The sequence below is a fragment of the Lagopus muta genome, chromosome 2, assembly GCF_023343835.1.
Source record: "Lagopus muta isolate bLagMut1 chromosome 2, bLagMut1 primary, whole genome shotgun sequence".
Taxonomy (NCBI): domain Eukaryota; kingdom Metazoa; phylum Chordata; class Aves; order Galliformes; family Phasianidae; genus Lagopus; species Lagopus muta.
In genome coordinates this window covers 57,805,501-57,827,177 of record NC_064434.1, presented here as the reverse complement: position 1 = coordinate 57,827,177, position 21,677 = coordinate 57,805,501, and the positions used below count along the sequence as shown (strand labels likewise).

The window sequence follows — 21,677 nt, the reverse complement described above, 5'->3', positions numbered from 1 at the left end:
TTCAGCAAACTGTTTCCCCACGGGATGAGACATAACGGTGCTTCCCATGTGATCTGCCTGGGAGCCTCCTGTCCAAACCTAGTCTGAGCAGCTGCTTTTGGTCTTTGCGCAGCCTTCCTCTTCTGGCCTTTTTCAGGTCTTTCCCTGCCCTTTGCACCTGCAATCAGGCTGCAGGATAGCAAAATAACTACTGGCATCTGCTGGATCTTGTGTCAGACAAAGTCACTTGGTTCATACAGGTCCTGTCCTTACTACTTTTGCTAAGCAGGTTTACATAGAATATGAAAATCCAAATCCTGTCTTAAAATTAGGCATGCCATCCTTGAACAAATCAGTGAGAAAAATAAATTGCTATCCTGAAGAAAGCTATAAAGAAAAGTAACAGACTGACAGCATCTTTGCTTTTAAGTTTTGCTAATCAGGAATCAGTGGCTGAGTACTGGATCTACCATCTGTAGCAGTCCTGCAGTCAAATACTCCAACTTATGAGGGTACGAACAGCAACTCCTGTAGGTTGGTGTAATGAACCAGCAGCTCTTAGCTGGTGCAAGCAGAGCCAATTAGACTCTGCTGTAACAGTAGTGTTTATTATGCAATTGTATCCCAGGGTTTGGGGTTGTTTTACTCAAGCGCATCTTGCTAATCCACAATTAAAACAGCATCTTCATCTCACACTTTGAGGTTGAGAAAAGGCTTTGGAAGATTTCAGTAGCTCTTCTAATGAGCTTGGTGGATGAACAAAATCAAAGAAGGACCTTTTGTTGCAGCAGTTGGGCCATGGGAGAGACAGCTGGCTTCTTCATTACAGCAAACATGTAGGTGGCTCTTCTCATGTTCTAAGATCGGAGCTGTGACTTTCCTGACACCTTTTGTTGCAGACTGTGCAGGCTTGTGTCAGCTGTGCTGCATGCAGCACCTGACAACAGTTGACCCTTTTCCTCTCAACTGCTTTGAATTAACAAGTTACATTTTCCTGGCAGGATCAGGCCAGAGTGGCGAAGTTGCCCTGGGTTCTGGCAATTTAGAATGTACAATTTTTTACACTTGTTTGATTGTGGTGTTGATGGCTCATTTTTACCTGTACTTTGTTTGGTGTATTAGTTTCCAGCAGCCTTTCCTGTTGGTTCTTGTGCAGCTCTGAGGGAAGAAACAGAGGAGAGCTGAGTGCGATTTGAAGGATGATCGGGGTAAGATAAGCTCTTGAAACCCAAGTCAAGTTAATGATGAAACCTGAGTTTTGTTAATGATACAGTGTAATTATTACTGCAGGCAGGGCAGATACCTCCTATTTCTCATCTTTTCACTTGTGGATCCTATCTGATCTAACTCCTTGGCCTTCCTGCCCCAGTCTCGGGTCTGAACAAGGGCCCAAACTTGCAGCCCCGACAGAACAGTGTCCACAGATCTCAATGGGGCACACGGGCCAAGAGAAAGTGTGAGTCAACAGCAGATGTACTGTTGGTAGGCTGCCTCTATCACTTGCAGCTGGGAGATGCTGGGCCTGATCAGGGAGGTGGCACAGAGCTGGGTGTGCATTCTGGGTGGGTAAGTGGAAGGAAGCGGAGCGGGTGAAAGTGACGCTGCACAGGGGCAGCCGGAGGCGGCTGCGGCAGGAAGAACACCTGCAGCAGCATGCAGGGAGATGCGAGATAGCGTGGCCCCTCCTCACCTAGCAGCTTCTCGTGCCACCTCCCCATAGCTCCTGTCACCTCCTCCTCTGCTCTTCCTTGCTGGAGCATGTTGCAGCAACCACCTCCATTTGCTGTCATGGCCTATGCCCGCCATCGGTGCAAGAGCAACTGAGCTCTTATTGCTCCATGGAGACCCCAGCCCTGCACAGTGCAGGGAGCTGCTGTGCCATCCGCTTGCATAGGCCAAAGCGAGGGAGTTATTTACACCCAGGAAAACACCTACAGTTCAAACATTGGCTGATGGAGAAAATCCATGGCAGGAACTTATCAAAAAGAAAAATATCACCATATCTTGTTTTACTTCTCCTCTCTACCTCACCTGTGTCATGAAAGCAGAACGTTTTCCTACGTTTGAACATCCAGTGTGTGGGCTCTGTAATAATCCAGCAGAGCCTCAGCCTGACTCAGTCAGCGGAGTAGGGAAGAAGGCAATCTGGTAGCCCAGGAGGCCTGGGAGACAGGTGGCATATTACAGGACATGGCCCCACCATCCCACCAGATCTGCATGAGCCTTCACTGCCATCTGAAGCTGCAACTCCATGCCCTGCTCCTCCTTGATCTAGGGCTGGATTCCCCAGGTGCCGGGACTGATCCAACTGAGAACAACATGGTCCTAATTTCCCCCAGGTCATTTCTGAGTTAGCTTGTTTCTTGGTTTCGGATTGAATTAGGCAGTTCATTTTATCCTTTGTACATTTTTCTCCTTTTCATCTTCAAATTGGTAAAGTATTGAAAAGGTGATGTGTTACTCTTATTTAAACTTTTTTTTTTTTCCCCTCCAAATCTAGGTGGGGGCAATAGGATTAGGTTCCAATCACTTTGCTTTAACCATTATAATTTAGGAGTTCCATCATGGTCTTGAGTATGTAGTCTTGTCTCTTATTAACTTAATATAAATGTACTGTCAGAGTATTGTCTTCAGTATTTAAACCCACTAATAATTATTTTTACATTAATATTTCCTATAATAGAAAAAATATTGCTCTTAATTTCAGATGAAAATTAAATTGTCTGAAGAATAATGGCATCAACTGATTTATCTTGCATCTCACTGTTTATCTATTCTAGTAAAAAATCAGTGACTATTAAATTTACTGCTGAGGCATAGGATTAAAAAGCAAAACTGTGATGCTGAACAAAGCATAGTATCAATGAGTATTAACCACAGCATGTCAAGAAAATATTATGCTCTCATCAACTTAATGTTAAAATTATTATCTTGTTAACTTCAATTACCATTTTTTTTAAATTTTAAAATAAGAAAAAAATAAAAATTGTAATGCCAGAATATCATTTTAATTGACTCTTGCATGTGAAGTTGGCAGTGTGTTACAGTTTTTCCTGTTGTAAATGAGAAGGGTCTGGTATGAACCTGTGCATTTTTGTTTAATCCCAGCTCCATAGTGATTGATGAGAGGTCTTTGGAGCCATGCAGGAAGAGTGAATAATAATGAAACAAAACCCTCATGTCAGCTCAAGCCAAAGGAGTCACAACATTAAATAGAAAAACCATAATTGTAGAAAAGACCATTTCCTTACACAGCTCAGAGAGAGCACTAGAAGGTTGGCACATACACTGCTTCCAGAAGTGATGTTGCTCTAATATGCTTTCAGCAGTTGCAGGAACTCTTAAGACAGCCTTTGAGGCCTGGCTTATCTTTCCTTTGAGTTAAGCTCATGTTGTGCTGAAGCATGAAGTCACCCTAGAATGGAGGTTGTTGAGTACTGTTACTGCCTTGCTGTGGAATGTCCTACAGCCGTTAAAACTGTGTAGGCTACAGGGATCCTCATACAGTCAGATATGGCACTGTGAGCAAGGGCTGCGAATGCCCAAGGTATGCTAGGGCTGCTTCTGGATGCATAGAGTGCCTTTGAGCTCCCATCTCCACTCCTCCGCACATGCCAGCTGTTGCCCTGATGGCAAACAGGTGCCATACGAACACTGCAGAGGTGCAGTCATTAAGTGCATGTCTTAGGGAATGAGAAATTCAGCTGTATGTTTGGAAGTGCTTCTTGATAATTTTTGTAAGATAATAAACTGTATCACTTGGCCAGATGATCATTTATACGCATGTCACTTTATTAAGCACTGTAGGAGTGCCTTAAATGGCAGTAAGTTATATTTACACCCTTTCTAATAGCTCCTCTGTGCTGATAAAGGGATGTAAACTGGCCTCAGAGTAGGAGAAACTTGCAGAATAGAGCTGTAAAACTCTGCCAACTGCTTCTCATTAGCATGAAGGCCTACATGTCTGCCTCTAGTGGAGCACAGCCATCTCTCAAGGGCACTGCAATTAGGCAGTGGGTCTGGCATGACATATTTCCACCTTTCTTCAGTTTCCAGAGCCTCATTCTGGTCCTTGGAGAAGTTTTCTGTGTGCTGGGCTGAAGGAGCTGTGCTGTAAACCTGATCATTGAAACACTTCAGATTAGAAGCAAAAATAAAAAATAACCTCCCACCTTCAGTTGTAAAATACTTTTATTTCTAGATCCATCTAGTATTCCATCTTCAGTGGGGGCTCACAGATGTGCTGGCATGGCCACAGGTGTCTCAGCCATTGTGGAAGGGACAGTGGAACTTGGGGCAAGGTGGAGCTGCCTAACATAGTATTGCATCAGTGCTGTTTTGAAGATTTGCAAGTAGTTGAAAATATGTTTGCTCCTTCTGTTTCGTAGTCCTGTTTGCTGAGTATGGATGCCTTAAGAACAAGCTCTTGCCCCTTTGCTACTGGATGTCAGGATGCAGTAGAAGTTCTACCCAATCTTTTCACATTTGATCTTTTGTTAATGTCAGTGAAAAGGGGACAGTTTCCAAATCTGAATCCCCCCCACTCCCCCCCCCCCCCATCTTCTCAAGTTTCTCAAGTTATGTTTAGAAACAGGAAGCTGTTTTGCATAAAGGTAAGATTGTGTTTTTAACAAGTAAAGTTGGTGTTAGACTGGCTAAATATACCCACACAGTCATACCCAGTGGGTAGTCCTGGCTATTTTTAGGCTTTATTTTTGCCTCTCTTTATTTATTTTTTTTAGTGACACCTCCACTCTACCTTCAGTTTCTAGTGAGGCACCGCTTCCTGAGCCTGTATGAAACTTGCAATTACAGAAGGAGTCAATCTTGTCAGGTGTCATTTATCATACATCGCAGAGGGCTGATTTCAGTGAAGGAAGAACAAAGCTTAATAAAAAGAGAGAGAGAAGCATTCTTTTAATAATTTGCCCTTTGCAACAGCAGACCCTTATCTGATCACCCACGCTCATCTGGTGCTGACGCTGTACTTGCTTCATTAGTACCAGCTATTTTTACACCTTTTGTGTCTTTTGAGGAACTGTGTGGGCCTGCTGGCTTGTAATGATTCACCGTCTCCAAGTGAACAGGGTGTCCTCGAGTCTTGCAGGAGGGGTAGGAAGAAAGAAGTAGGGGGAAAGAGTTCAGTTGGGTAAGCAAGTTGGTTAAATGCCTGAGGTGACATGAGTGCCAAAATATTGCAGTTTAGTTTAGTGAAAATAATTTATGTACTTTTGGTTTGCAGCAGAAGCTTTCAGATTAAGAGCTATGTAAAGGAGCATGTACTATTTAATCCACCTTAGTGTAACTTAGCAAAAATAAAGCCCTATGTACTTGTGTATATACTCTATCTTCATGTTGATTATATTTCCTTTTGTCAGTAGTGTAGAAGTTCCATTTGATACATAAGAACCCAACAGACTTCAGGGTCAAATCTTTAGCTGATCTCATTTCCATTTCTGACACTGGAAAAGAGCTAAATTTGATGGAATGGATCAAGCATGATGCAGGGGGAGAACTCTGTAATGGTTGTTCGGAGGTTTCTGAAGCTGACCAGCAGTTGCTTTCCATTTCTATACACCAGTAGCAGTGAATGTGGCCTCCTAAAAACCCTGCTGAGCTCTCTTTCAGCTGATGGCATTTTTTAAGGTTTTTGCTGTCCTTAGACTCCTGGGCAGGAGAGATTTGGTGCCCTGTTGTGACACTTTTGAGTACAGTGTCATGACTTTATCTTGCAGCCTTCCTTGGAGTTGTTTCAAAAGTTAGTACATATGAAACTTGGAGGAGCGGATTAAACTACAAATGCCCCATAGTACTGCTCTCTTGTCTAACCTCAAGTGATATCAAGTCATGAACCTGAACGGTCTTTCCCAGAAAAGCTGTGGTTTTTATTGTGTTGAGTCCTTAACAGAGCTGTCAGCTTGGACTGTGCCTCAAGTATCAACCTGTGCCATAACAGACACGTTACAAGTAGATTCAGGCAGTTTCGGTTGAAAACTTTCTCAGCAGTGTTTACTCAAGAGAGTGGATGTCATATTAATAAACAGAATTGATACATGTTCTGTAGAAAGAAAGCTAACTGCACAGAATGAAATACCGTATGTTCCAACAAAGCACAGCATAAAATGTATGTAAATTTTGTTGAATTTTTTAAGAGGTGTTCTGATGCAATTGGATATTGTGCATGCTGACTTCCAACGCTTCATACAATAAAAAGAAGAAAGTACTGTAAAAAATGGCCAGAGTAACTTAAAAGAGCATTTTTAATTTTTTTTCTCCTGTTTAGCACCCTGAGGGTTTTAAGCAAAGCAGCATCCTTAAATGTGCAGGCTGGGTAATGTAAGTTGTATGACTGTTGCAGTGATCATAGTCTTTAGGCAGTGTTAAATGCTTAGATTCACTACTATAAAATGCCTGTACTGAGTCACTAGTCAAAACTGAACATTAGGGCTGCAGGATAGCAACTGCTGTGACACCTGTGGGATGTATAGAGCTTGGGGCTTAATATCTGATCTTAGCTGAATTTTGAAAGGCTTCACGATAGAAACAAAACCGCCACGAAGGGCCCCCATTCTACTTTGGGTTCATATAATTGAAAAAAAATCAGTAGGAGCACACTACCAATGCTTTGTATGCATCTGTTTTTGTTTTGACATGTGGTTGACCACAGGGCTCAGTAAATAATAACAGGTTTTAAAATAAGTCTGTATAATAAGCTTAGTGTGAGTAAAAAACAAACACCAGATCAGGTACTATAAATGCCTTCATATGTAATTCTTCCAGGGGTGAATGCGTCCATCAGAGTCGGTGCCTTTGTCCAACCAAAGAAAGTGTTTGAAAGACATTGATATTCTCATGTTAAATGCAAGTGGCTTCTCCTGACACAGTATGAAAGAAGGCTTAGCTGTCTGCAAATTCTACAGCAGTTGCATAATTAGTATTGCATAACTTCTAACTGAAAAAAAAACCTCACTTCCCAGAAAATTCAGTGATATTTTCCCTCTACAATGAAAATGCTAGGCCTGATATTTTTTATTTCTATTTCTATTTGGTAGCACAGTATTAATTGCTTTGTCCATAAAAGTGATGCAATATTTACACAAATTGAGAATTTTTTCTTTTTCTTGGGGAAACTTGGGGAAAACCTTTGAGACACATTAGCAGGCTTTTACCAGCACTAGGCTCCTCTCCTCAGCTGCTGCTCAAGTCTGCAGTTCTTGTGTGAAAGTGAACACATGTCAAAATTTGCATGTAATTTCAGTTAGGAAAATTTTTGTATCTGACAACTTTTCTGAACTCTCCAGTGTCACTTCTTACTGTATATGGTATTTTTAAATCTAGAAATCTAGAAATGACTGCACAGCGTGTGCGTACTGGAATGTTGCCTTTTATATGTACTTTATCTTCACAAGTGCTGTTAAATTCATAATTTGGTTAATCTGTCCTGTATTAATTCTCCATTCTGATTAACACATTTTCTTGCGCTGAATTAAGAATAAGGTCTTCATTCTCATTAATGTCACCAGCTCTTGCAAGTGCATGTTCTTTATTGCAATCTGGGTAGCCTCACATAGCATCATTGGTTTGTGTCTGAGTCTTTGCTTCTCGTAGCATTAAGGTGTTCAGCTATCTGGGACTTTGTGATGCCCACTTGTTTATGTAACAGTTTGAGGGCAACAGCAGGGCAAAAGCATTTTTCTGTTCTGCACTGCAGGCATGATGAAAAGGTTGTAATCCTACAAATAGTAATCAGAAACTATTTCACACTTTTTCAGTTTGGCATGGTACCCTCATTGTTCAATTGCTGTCGGTTGGAAGAAAGTGGGAGAGAGCTGATTTTCTGCTTCTTAAGAGAGCAGCTCAAGAATTAAGAGCTCTTTTGTATCTTAGAACCTCTTCAGATAGTTATACATCACTTTTGTGTAGTTAGTTAGTAAATATTGTTTATTTACTACTTATCTCACCCCTGAGTGAAATTCATTCTTGTGCAGATTAAGCCCAATGAGATTATGCATTGTATCAAACTAACTTCAGTCAACAAAATGTTATTCATGAGGACTTTGAATATCAGCAGATGTTCAAAGAGATGTCAGCATCTCTTTCTGACAGTTCTCTGCATGGGAGCTGTTGTGGTGTGTCACTGTATGTTCTGATTCAAAAACAAATGGGGAAAAAAAAACAAAATGACAGTGCTATTTTGTGTTGCCTTCTGAATTTTAAATAATGCTGGAAGTTTGGGCTGTCAGATCTGCCATTTCTCTGCCATCACATTTGAAGTTCTACTTGGGAAACCATAGGTATTTTACCCATCCGTTTTTGTTTCTTAACTTTATCTCCAAGGAATTAAGTAGCAGTGTGAACAGACTAGCAGTTTACATACTTCTTTTGTTTAGTTTCAAATCTGATTAATAACAATTATTTGCTTCTGTGTTGAGATAGATTCAATATGTACACAGCCAGACAAGGTAAGTTTTGTATGACACATTGAAGTTGAAGCACCTCTGACAAAATGCCATGTGCTCATCAAGGTTAGGCAACCAGAAGCAGAATATTTACCTATTCTATTAAAAGCAGTGGTCTCAGAAAGATCAATTAGCTCCTAACCAACTGACAAGATTGTTTGTCCTGTCAGCTGTTTTGACAACTCTGTGATAGCAGTTATTTGTTCAAGGAGATGAACTGTGATTAGTTTGGGAACTTGCAAATATAAAAGAAGTGTTTAAGATGAATTTGGCTCCTGTATAGCTTTTTTTTTTTTTTTTTCTCTCCCTGCCCTCCCCTACTCCCCATTTTTTTTTATAGTCATCCTGTGGAAATAAGTCTGTGTTCAGTTCAGGACTTTGGCAATGTGAAAGCTTTTTTTATACATTTTTTCCATCCGGTAGTAATGTGTACATTATGTATGATGCTGAAACAGGAAATAGCGATGTTCTTAAGCGAGCAATCTGTGTCATTACAGTGAAAAGGTCAGTGTTAAGGCATTTCTGCTGTAGGGTTCTTCTGTGGCTTCTTAAAATATACACTCAACTTGAATTTTAAGTTTTTTTGGAGTGCCATTTTTCAATAGAAAGTGGCAATTTGAAATTACATTTGAGATACTTAACACAGCAATAAGTGAGTTCAGCTGTGCTCTGAGCATTTAGGACAAAAGCCAGCATCTCTTACAGAAAATCTGTTTTCTTACTAATATGTAATTGAAAATGTATTGCAGTGTGTATTATGAGCTTCTCTGTGGACATCTTAGAGGTGTTAGATTAGTTTATTTTCAGTTTGTAATAAATAACCTCAGATATTTAGTGTGTAGGATGATAAAGTTTAAACCTAAGCAATATCTGATTCTGTTTTTATGAGGAATAAGTCTGGCATTATGTCCTTGAATTTGATGCTCATTGATTCATATTAATACTAGGATAATGTAGAACAGCATTTGGCTCTTGCTTTGACTTGCTGTTGAAATAATTTGTCTCCTGTTAGTCACTCCAAGTCATATCTTATATATGGCCAAAGCACCCTGAAATCAAATGAAAGTCTCTTGCTTGATGCCTGAGTTTTCAGTAAGGTAGCCACAGAAGGGTTATATAGCAATGTGAAGATGAGCAAGGTAAAGCCTTCATATGAATGAAATAATCAATGCTACTACAATTAACTAAAAAGTGCTATTGTATACTGTTTCTCAACTTCAAGTATTATAGGATATTCCTTAAAAGCAAGATTTAGTGCAAACACAAATCAGCATTTGAGATTTTATACTGCTTCTAGATTTACATGCACAGATCCCATCCCCTGGAGACAGCAAGTACCAGTGACACAGATTGTGTGTTCATAGAAACTTGAGAATATAAGCCTGAAATTAATGTGCAGTTTCATAGAGCCATGTGTCCTGCACTTTATGCTTTTGTAACTGAACCTTCAGAGCCAGTCTCTTCAGCTCCTGAATTCTCAGGGAATTCATGAGCACGAGTATTTAGAAATTAAATTTAGAAATCTAACATAGAAATGAGTAACAGGTTGTGCACTATAGTTTCTTTTCAAGCAATTTTAGTGCAGTTTCTTTGAATATTTAATAATAAATTCACAGTGTACTTGCTGAGCAGTATTTTTTTTAATTTTTAATAGTACTTTTAAATGATGTTTAACAAATATTGTAAATAGTCATTCACCTGCCCGAATTTAAAAATGTGTGTTATTCTAAATGTTTCAGGGTATTTTAAGAACTCTGATTTTCTGTCTAATTTTGGAAAATGGCAATATATTCAATAAAATGCTGAAATCCAGAGGGCAGGCAGAATATCTGAGATGGAATTAAATGAACAAGTCAGAGTAGTGTCTTTAAGTGTGAAGAGGTAGTAGTGATTTCAATATAGAAAGTAGTAGATGAAAATAAATGCACCTAACCTGTTCTAAAAGGGCTGCCATGGAACTATGTGTGTAAATATAAGTCTCATATTGCTGCAGCTAAAGTACAGGCATCTTTACATTCCTCAGTAAAGCAAGATTTTGCCAAGTGCCAGTGGTTGACAGAGGAATTTACAGTCATTCCTAGAGGTGTTTAAATTGACAGGTAGAAGGCAAGCTACAAAACCACAGTCAGAAGGGACCTCTGGCTAAGGATCTGAAAATATGAAGAGAATCTCTCTGGATGGCCTTTTTACAAAGCTGGGTAATAGAAGAAGTGTTTCTTTTTCCTTATCTTTTTAGTAAGTGCAGGTCGAAGACTGAAGAAAATGATTTTACATCTTGATGAGATTGTCAAGTGTGGTGTCAAACAGTATAAAAAAAAACTAGTATTCAATTATCTTTACTTCATTTGTGCAAAATGTCAAAGTATACCCAAGACTGCAGTCCTTTTGTTACCTTGCTACACCGCACAAGAAAACTCAGCCCACAGATGAATTTGTGACCTTGTACAGAAAGATAAATGTGTGTTTGTCTGGTTTTTTTTGGTCAAATCCTTTGCTCAGAGATGCACACCTACTACTGGTGGAAAGCTCTTTTGCAGATTGAGCTCATTGTAACTTCACCTAGGTAGAAGAAACTACAAATCTGTATTCTGGTAGGGTTCCCAAGCCTTTACTTTTTAATCTTTTTTTTTTTCTTTTTTCTTCACTGCACTGTCCTTACCAGACAGCTCTGTGGGTATATCATTAGTGGAGCAGAAGGAAACATGGGATAGGATGGCAAGCCAAAGGTATGCTCTTCTTCTTCCCAAAAGGCCAAGTCAGTTTCATTCTCACTTGCAGGTGTGGAATAGCTCAGAGGTGGTCTGCTTCCTTTGTAAGGCTGACTGGCTGCTGGTCTCATCCCAGACATAAACTAAGCTTGGCTAATAAGGGTCTTGGCAGAGGTCTTTATGTGAGCATAGGGATTTTATAGGAGCTGCTGCAGAAGCTTGTCTCTACTAACTGGTGTCCTATAGAATATGAATTCCTCAGGGGCTAGTTACAGTGGTTTTAGGACAGCTTTGTGCTGGCAGAGATGGACAGGAAAGATTTAAAGCAAGGCTGGATCTGACCCTTACTCCTTACTCTAGAGTCAATATTTATTCTGTATGGTGCACTCAGGATTTAGCTGGGAAGACATAAGCTTCCAATTTGTTCACTTGCAAGAGCTGTAACATGAGCTACAAATTGAGAAGTAGTAAAAGTTGTATTTTGCCAAATTTTATTTTAAAGCTGTTTAGTGTAACCATTTTAATGATCTGAAAAAAAAAAAAGAAGAAAAAAAAAAAAGGAAAAGGAAAAATCCTGGAGCTGGAGCTCTGTAGCCAACCAGATCTGTGTCTGTTGTACTTAGCTCAGAGGCACATTAGGAACAGAAATGACAGAGTAATTCTCCTTCCTAGAAAGTTTTAAACGTCTTTATTTGGTTGGTCCATCTGACATAAATACAGTTCCCAGTTTCCCAGTAATGTCCTTGTGTTGAAAGTTGCAGAGAAGTGAAATGCCCTGGTTTGAGGCAGGCAGATAGTGCAGTCAGTGTGGTGGGAGATCTGGCCACCGGGCCACATTCCAATGGGAACCTGGCTTGGGCCAGTTCCAGGGAGGCCTTTGCAGCTGGTGGCAAACGATGTGCTTAGTGTAGCTCGTGCACGCTGTCCCATAGGTGGGCTCCTCTCGGCCACTGCAGTGAAGCCAAACGGCACCAAAAAGCATTAAATAAAATGTGCGTTTTTATCATCCTTAGTTCACTACTTTCGTCCTTAGTTCACTACTCTCAAATATGAAATTTCTGAAATATAGAGAGCTTCTGTCTGTTGAAGAATATATCCTTGATGACGAGCAATACTGAAAAGTGTATTTACAGAGTTATCCAAAGGAGACACATTAATCAGTTGAAATTTGGAAGACTCTTGTTGGCTTAAGTTAGTCTGTGGATGCAGGAAGATGAGATAAAAGTTTGACTGGAAAAAAACAGAATGCAAACTAGCTTTGCAGTGTGTTGGATTTCTCCAGTAAAACTTAGTCCTAGGAAAAAAAGAGAAATAATATTAAAACCATCTTTGACACAGGGTGGATAACAGTTCAAACCAAACCAGAAATGACTTTGTTGATTCTGGTAAAGGATTTATTTTCCCCAGGAGAAAGACGTTGGCCAAACTTAAGCCATCAATAATCCCTGTAATTAGTGTGTACCTGTTTCATAGTGTAGGTTGAAAAATCATACAGAATGTTCTGAAAATAGTAAGGATCACCAAATAACTTGAACTCTGAAACTGAACTGGAATTGATGGAAGTGTACTAGCATAATCTTTTGTTCAAATAAAACTCTTGCTGTCTTGTTTCTGTGATTGGCAGATTTATTCTCTGAATATGTTCTTGGCAGTGGGAGCATGGAAGTGAAAGGATGTTTCCATCTTCTAGAAATTTTTTCTTCACCATTTGCAAAATTGCCTAATAAGGAAAAAAAGTACTTTTATTTGAAGATAGCTAGTAATTTTATGCTCTTTTGCATAGGAACATTCCCCCTTGTCCTTTTTGATTGCTAGTGGGTGGCACAGTAGTGATTCTCTTCTCTCCTCATGGATGGGGCTTTAACTAATATCCGTTTGTTCTTTGAAAATATTATTATGTAAAAGTATTAATCACTTACTGTGATTACAGAGAACTAAAATATCTTTTTACTTTTGATGAGTTTCTTATTTTATTTATCTTACTATTTTATCGTCTGTTGGTTTTATTCAGTGGAGAAGGAATAAGTGTTTTAGCTGTTTTTCTCACAGTCTTACCAGAGGTTATTATACTAACCCACATCCCTTCCTCTGCCACTAATAATACCTCAGGTATTTCTAAAGATCTCTTCTTAAAATAAATGAAAGTACTCTAGATTTTGACCTAAATAAAACCTCTGAAGAAAACTAATAAATATTGCTTTTGTTATCCAAATTGAACAAACATCCTTTTTTAACAAAACAAATTCTGTTTTTGAATTTGAAATTGGATTTGTTGAAAACTGCATGAGAGAATCCTCCTTGTACTGCAAGGGAAAACTGATCCTTCAGCCAAGCCAGACACCAGTCAGTTCTTCTTTTTTGGGTGTGGTCTTTTCTGTAATGCATCATCCTGCAGTCAGATGATGGTCAGACAGGTGGCAAATTACAGCAGATACAGAAGTCTTTTCAATACGCACTTGGTTTGTAGGTTTCTCTTTTGAGGAGGCAGCCATATGTTCTTGAGCCGTCTCTCACTGATATTAACTGAATTGAGATACTGCATTTCACTACTTGTCTTGTACCTTCATGGTGACAACTTGGCTGGGATTTCATCCTGGTCCCTGAAACATTTAATGAGTAGCCTGGAAGGCCTGAAAGTATTAGCTGGAAAGAGCTATTGAAAGGGGATTTGTCAATAGGATTCAGGGATAATCCAGGCTTAGCAAGGGTGTAGGAATGAAGAGTGGCATTGGGCATCTCTATTTCTACAGATTCAAGAAGGTTAGAGTGCTCAAGTTTAGAAGCTGTCCTTAAAAGGCTCTTCAAAAGGTTCATGCTCATATTCTGCAAAAGGTACTGGCTCAGACCTCTGAGATGCAATATTTTTTCCAGGAGATGGATGAATGAAGTTTTCAGGCCTTTACTGTAAATAATAGAAAACTTTCTTCAGCGTTTATACTTAATATCAGTAATTTCTTATGATTGTATTTTTTTTTCTACAGGAAATCTGAAGATAGTCATGCCTATTAGCTGCCTACAAGATGCAGGTAATTGTTTTTACCAGAAAAAGGCATATATTTTCGTTCCCTCTGAGTTTTCCTGCACTTCTCTAATATTTCTTCAAGCTCAATTCAGTTTTTCCACTGGAGGAATTAAAAATATTCCAGTATCTCTAATACTGTGTTGTTGGGTTTTTTTTAACCTTTTTTCTCACTTCTTCAAAATCTTGACTGTCTTTATAATTTCCACTGTTTCATCCATAAAATATCCTCTTCGGATAATATGGAAGCTTATGTTGTTCTTCAAAAATTCAAATGCTGTACTTGTCTGTGAAATTTATACTGCTGAGTTTTCTGCTTTGTAATAGAACTTTGGAATCACATTGCATGTAAGCATAAAACCTTCATACATAGCTAGATGGAAATGTTTCAGTGTGGAAACTTAAAAGACTGAAGTCACTTAAAAACAGTCACAGCTTGTTTCTCCAATGTGTGTTTTACCTCTAGCAAGACATTTTCACTAAAATTTAATATAATGGTCAGAAAATGAAGATGTGGAAAGGTATCAATACTACTGTGATCAGAATACTTAGTTGGTGTAGCTTTTGACTGATTAAAAGCAGTTAAAAAAAGGATCAACTCTTCCTTGTAAAATGAGCTACATGATCTAAGCTGAGAAGTAGTATCTCTCTTTAGCTGTCTTAAAAATTGGTGTATTATCCAAGGTAGTCAGGTAGAATTTCTGCCTAGGCAAGAGTTACAAACAGCCTATCTAGAGTGGATGGCCATATATATATTTATGTACACACATACACATCCCATATGTGTGAAGCACCCCTCATGATATAGAAAGATTTCACCTCTGGAAGTACTGTTTGCCTTCCTCTGACTTTGGAGGAAAGCCAGGCGACTTTAAGTGCATATCTGAACTGTAGGTGAATAATACTGGATAAGGTAATTCCTACCTATGGGGTTAGGACTCTCTTTTCAGCGATGGTCTGCTGAAAGGGCTTTGAAACTGGATGGCAGACTTCCTGAAAGCCGCATCTCTTTTAAGACCTCAGAAAGCCTTACAAAACTGTTCAGTTTGAGAAGGGTAGATTTCTGTTTTCTCTTCTTATGGGTTTTATTGACTAGTGATTACACTTGTGTGAAATCTTTGGAGCCAGTCTTTACTGCATCTCCTCACAAAATGGGCTTTTGTGAAATGTAGTTACATTTACTTAAGTACCTTAATATTTTTAATGAAAGGCTCAATTAAAATGCAATCAATTGCACTGATGTTATTTTGCCTGACTATACTAATTTGTGGGGGGGGTTCTTTGTTTTTACTTTTTCCTTGCAGATAGCTGTGTCGCCATGGAAGAGATGAAGAGAATTTTGCTCTAATAGATCACAAATATCTCTGTGTCATTCTGCATCTCAGTGTTTAATAATAATGGAAAATGTCCAAATGCTATAATAACCCTTTGCAAATGTGTAATAAACTGCTTAAGAAAGTTTATGCCATGAACAGGACTGTATAATAATCACATTAGTATACAGACACAAATCTAATGCCTATAGACTACTGCGTAGAAAGTTCCAAAGAGAAAGAAAAGTCTGTGAACTTGCAACAGCTCTGGAAAAATGGGAGCAACAAAACTTTAAAAAGCACAGCTTTGGACACACTCCATGAGTCTGCACAGCTTTCAAGTGAACTAGCACTTAAGACCTTGTGTAACAAAATGGACTCTGGGGATACAGCTATAGGGCAAAACGCTACCTCAGGGTCTGGAGAAACTGCTAAAGTACCAAGTAGATGGAGGCAAGAACATTCAGCTGTTATTAAGATGAGCACTTTTGGCAATCAAGAAATACAGAGGCAACCACAAATAGATCACGAGCAAATTGGAAACACAGCATCAGCACAACTTTTTAGTTCTGGGAAACTGGTATCATCAAACGAAGCTGCACAGCAAGTCACGGAGAAGCAATATCCACAGCATCGTCCAACTCCTTACTCATGTCAACATTCACTTTCTTTCCCACAGCATTCATTGCCACAAGGTTTCTTGCACAACATAAAGCCACATCAGAGCTTGGAAGGCCCTCCATGGCAGTTTCCTAGCCACTTGCAATCAGTTGCCTCAGAGGACTTATTTCCTTTTCATATGCATAGCCATAGTGGAGGTTTCTCCAGGAAGAAGATTTCAAGCTTAAACCCCACTTACAGCCAATATTCACAGAAATCTTTAGAACAATCAGAAGATGCTCACAAGAAGGAGCACAAACCCAAAAAGCCTGGCAAGTACATTTGTCCCTACTGTAACAGGGCTTGTGCCAAACCCAGTGTACTTAAAAAGCATATTAGGTCTCATACTGGGGAACGACCATACCCTTGTGTTCCTTGTGGTTTCTCCTTCAAGACAAAGAGCAACCTCTACAAGCACAGAAAGTCACATGCTCATGCAATTAAAGCAGGGTTGGTACCTTTCACAGAGTCAGCAGTCTCTAAGTTGGATCTAGATGCCAGTTACATTGATGTGGAAGCTGAAATACATTCAGATGGTGAGCAGAGCACAGACACTGATGAGGAGACCTCACTCCTAATGGAGGGGTCTGAAAAACTGAGCCCCGTCCCACAGCTCCCCCTGGACATGGCTAGCAGGAGCAGTTTTCACTCCTCCATGGAAGAGTCCTTGGTGGGGCCAATGAAAGTGCCCATTTTGATTATCCCTAAGAGTGGAATTCAGTTACCCAGTGAGAGTTCACCCTATATTGGCTCTGATATATTGCAAAACCCATCCTTAAGTACTAAGTCTGATGACTCTCACACAGTTAAGCAGCGACTTGCACTAAGACTGTCAGAGAAAAAAGGGCAAGATTCTGAGCAGTCGTTAAACCTCCTGAGCCCACACAGTAAAGGAAGCACTGACTCGGGTTACTTTTCCCGCTCAGAAAGTGCTGAGCAACAAATAAGCCCACCAAATACCAATGCAAAGTCTTATGAGGAGATCATCTTTGGGAAGTTTTATAGGATTAATCAAAGAACAGCACTAACAGTAGCCACAACAAATCAGGAACATAGTTTAATAGGTAGAAAGGGCAAAGCAGAGCCATTACCTCTCTTAAATAGCAGATTGGATATAAAAATGCTTGAGGAACATATTTCTCAGCTGACTCCAAATAAAGAAGAACTCATTGACTCCAGTAATTTGAGCTCTATTAAATCTACACAAGTTTATCAAGGCAGAAATGCAGAATCTAGACAATCCCAGAACGCCACATCCCCCATCAAAAGTGAATCCAACCTGTACCAAGCCAGTCAGCAGGGTGAGGTGCCTGTCCTTCTTGAACCCCCTGTAGATTCTTCTCCTCTTATAAGAAGTAACTCCATGCCAACCTCTTCTGCGAACAGCTTAAGTATTCCCCCATCTCTGAGAGGAAGCCATTCATTTGATGAGAAGATGACTGGCTCTGATGATGTTTTTTACCCTGGCACAGTGGGAATATCCCACCAAAGGATGTTGAGAAGACAGGCTGCCTTTGAACTGCCCTCTGTGCAGGAGGGGCACTCAGATTCAGATTACCATGGAAGACCAGGGAAAAATATAATTATTTCTTCCAGTAGACAAATATCAGGTGACAAAGGACCATCCTCAAAAGAGAAGAAAGTGGGAGACAAGACCTTCTATGACTATGATGCCAGTGGAAAGCACTACAGAAAATGGGAAGAATTTGAAGCTCAGAAGCAGAACTACAGAGACTCTCCATCCTTAGGTGGAGTAAACAAGGGAGGAGAGTACTTCATTGATCCACTTGGACAATCTCAGGCGATGCCATCCATGCTTGGAACTTTTGAAAACAGAAAGCGAAGGAAAGAGGAGAGTGTTGGAGATGAAGAGGACAGTCCCATGCTTTGCAGCAGTACAACTAGCAGCACTGCAGGAATTCAGCCTTTGGACTTTGATCCCAAATCCCAAATTCAGGATGTGCCAAGGAGTGGATTTTCCCTTCAAGGTCTGGACAATTCTGCCCATTGCCATGCAGAACGTTTTGACATGTGCAGGCCTTACCTGCAGTCTGGAAGTCCAGCAGCTTCTCTGGAAGACTCAGCCTTAACTGCAGAGCAAGAAAAGACTGCAGAATCACTATCTAGAAAGCCCCCTGGAAATGTCATTTCTGTCATTCAGCACACAAATTCGTTGAGCAGGCCAAACTCATTTGAAAGGTCTGAATCTACAGAACATATTGCATGCCAGCAAGATAAGATCTATTCACCGTCTGAAACATGTGAGAATGAGATTTGTGACTCCCCAATGAGTCCAGACCGAGCTCCACAAACAGAAAATACTGACACCAATAAGCCGTCTCCGTCCCAGCAGCCTCAGTCATATCATATGCAGCCCAGGTTGGTTCGCCAGCACAACATACAGGTACCTGAAATTCGTGTCACAGAGGAGCCGGATAAGCCGGAGAAAGATAAAGAAGTGCAGAACAAAGAGCAGGAGAGACCAGCTGAAGAATTCCAGTGGCCTCAGAGAAGTGAAACCCTTTCTCAACTGCCAGCTGAAAAGCTCCCACCCAAGAAGAAGCGTTTACGACTGGCTGACATGGAGCACTCTTCTGGAGATTCCAGTTTTGAGTCCACTGGTACAAGCCTTTCTCGCAGCCCTAGCCAGGAAAGTAATTTGTCCCACAGTTCAAGTTTTTCAATGTCCTTTGAAAGAGAAGAAAATGTGAAGTTCATCACACCTTCCAAACAAGATGAGTTTGGAAAACAGTCTGAGTTTTTAACAGTTCCAGCTGGTGCTTACTCACTTTCCGTCCCTGGGCATCACCATCAGAGGGAAATGAGACGTTGCTCATCTGAACAGATGCCCTGTCCTCACGCTGCTGAAATCCCTGAGATTCGAAGTAAATCCTTTGATTATGGGAACCTGTCTCATGCTTCTTCAGCTGGGACACCAACTACTGCTCTATCTCCATCACGGGAAAGGAAGAAATGCTTCTTGGTTCGCCAGGCTTCCTTTAGCGGTTTCCCAGAGATTTCCCAAACTGATCAGAGCACAGAACAAAGTATAAAGCAGGAGCAGATGGAACATGCACAGGCTGGTCTTCGCTCTTCCCAGCTTTCTTGGCATCACTCGCCTTCCTCTGTACTTCAGCCCATTCAGGTAGATGACTCTGGAAAACAGGCTGTTGGCGCTTGTGCTCCACTTGCTAATAACTCATCCCACCTCGCCCAACAACAGGCTCTTCTTGCAGATAGTCCAGAAATGTTAAGGACTCCTTTGATCCAACAAGCACCTTATATTTCTAACAAACATCCATCAGAGCAACAGCAGCTATTTGCACATCAGGAAAATGTCCCATTTCCCTCTATTCATAGCACCTTGTTTCAGTTCCCTTATCCAACTGTCTGCATGGTTCATTTACCACCATCTCAGCAGCCAGTCTTGTGGCAGTCATGCACAGAACCTCTACACTTCCAGCATCATTTTGTACAGCAGCTGCAGAAATCTTACATCAAGCAACCTTTCCAAACAGACATTCCTCCAAGTTATCACCTGGAACACGCTCCAGAGCTTATTGGAAAGAAACCAGCTGATTATGTGCATGCTAAAGAGCAAGCATACCAGCATTACTCAGGAACATCTGGGCAGTATTCAAAAATTACTCTTGCTAAGTACCAGTCAGAGCATAGCATTAAACCAACAGATACCTCCTCTGAACAGCATCTTCAGGCAGATTTTGACTCCCCCAGTGATGGATCAGTACAACCTTTGCCAGGAACAGTTGTTCCCGTCAGGATTCAAACCCATGTGCCGTCTTATGGTAGTGTCATGTACACAAGCATTTCCCAGATCCTTGGACAGAGCAACAGTCCTGCAATTGTAATTTGTAAAGTTGATGAGACTGTTTCTCAAAGAACATTGGTAACTAGTGCAACAATGCATGGAATTGGATTTAACATAGCTCAGATGTTAGGTCAACGTGGAGGGCTAGAAAAATACCCTTTGTGGAAAGTGCCACAGACACTATCACTTGGACTGGAGTCCTCAATTCCTCTCTGTTTAACTTCCAGTTCTGACATGGCTTCTACCTTGGGTGGAAGCAAACGGATGCTTTCACCTGCCAGCAGCTTGGAGCTCTTCATGGAGACCAAGCAGCAGAAACGAGTCAAAGAAGAAAAGATGTATGGGCAGATAGTTGAAGAGCTAAGTGCAGTTGAGTTAACTAACTCAGATATAAAGAAAGATTTTCCAAGAATGCAGAAGCCTCAACTAGTAAGGCAGAGCTGTGCTACTGAGCCAAAAGAAAGTCTGCCATCCGTGTCATCCTCTTCACCACTGTCGTCCTCTTCATCTCAAGATTTCCCACCTGTCAGTGTGCCAACAGCTGATGCTTTCCCACTAATCAGGGAGAAACTTTCTAGTTTTGATTCCACATCACCAGGACAGAAATCCAGCGGTCCTTCTGAAGGAAGAGAATCTCCAGAAGAACTGGATGTTGATGAAACAGCCTCAGATATGAGCATGAGTCCACAAAGGTCTTCATTGCCACCAGGAGAAATTCAGCCAGAAGACCAACTGAAACATCCAAAATTGCCTCTTGGGATGCTAGTCCAGATGACATCCAGTACCAGTGGGAAAGTCACGGGCTCAACTATTCTCCTGACAGATGTAGCGGATTTTCAGCAGATCCTTCAGTTCCCAAGTCTGCGCACTACTACTACTGTGAGCTGGTGTTTCTTAAACTATACGAAACCCAATTACATTCAGCAACCAACTCTCAAATCTTCTGTTTACGCTTCATGGTGTATAAGTTCATGTAACCCAAATCCATCTGGGCTAAGTACAAAGACCACATTAGCACTTTTAAGGTCCAAGCAAAAAAACACCACAGAAATCTACACCCTGGCTGCTATGCATAGACCTGGAGCTGGTAAACTGACATCATCAAGTGCATGGAAGCAACTTGCTCAGGTAAATAGGAGGTTTCAATAAAATTAAATTAATATGTCTTTATTTGAGAAAATCCAAGTAAACTATGAAATACAGTTTAATTACTTAAAAAATTCCCGTTGGGAAATCAAACTTTGATATCTTCCCATGACAACTTCTGAGCCTCAGTTTACCCCTTTGCAAACTCTGCTACTTCTGCTGCCTCTGTCTCCATTTTGAGAATTAGTTCTAAAAAGTGAGGCTTTCAAAACCTGTTCTTCACATATTTCAGAACCTGAAAAGTTATCTCCTTTTATTTTGTCCTTTTTGCATGGTCCATATTCAAACAGAGGACATAAGCATCCATGCAGGCCCATAAGTAAAGATTAACTTAAAATTAAGCAAGGCTCTTCAGATCATTTTAATGTTTTTTTACGTACTGATTCGTCCTCATGGACTAAGCATTAGATAATGGTGCCAGGGAAAATTCTGTAATGGCAATAAATTACTTTCTAAGGCTTTTCCATCTCTATTTTCCATGGTTGTTTTTTTTTTGTTTGTTTGTTTTGTTTTGTTTTTTTTCCTCCTGAGGAAAGATATGGTGCTGCATTTTCTTTCCAGGCT

General features: G+C 40.4%; 1 protein-coding gene across 5 annotated transcripts in view; it reads left to right on the top strand.

Moving 5' to 3' along the window:
• Nucleotides 1-21,677, top strand: part of HIVEP2 (HIVEP zinc finger 2) — a 125,706-nt gene that overhangs the window by 85,023 nt on the left and 19,006 nt on the right. For all 5 annotated transcript variants that reach the window (XM_048935042.1, XM_048935040.1, XM_048935039.1 and 2 more), the window contains 2 exons: nt 14,128-14,172; nt 15,470-21,095. In XM_048935042.1, the coding sequence (XP_048790999.1) occupies nt 15,681-21,095 (5,415 nt within the window). In that variant the 5' untranslated portion in view covers nt 14,128-14,172; nt 15,470-15,680. The remainder of the gene's footprint in view (nt 1-14,127; nt 14,173-15,469; nt 21,096-21,677) is intronic.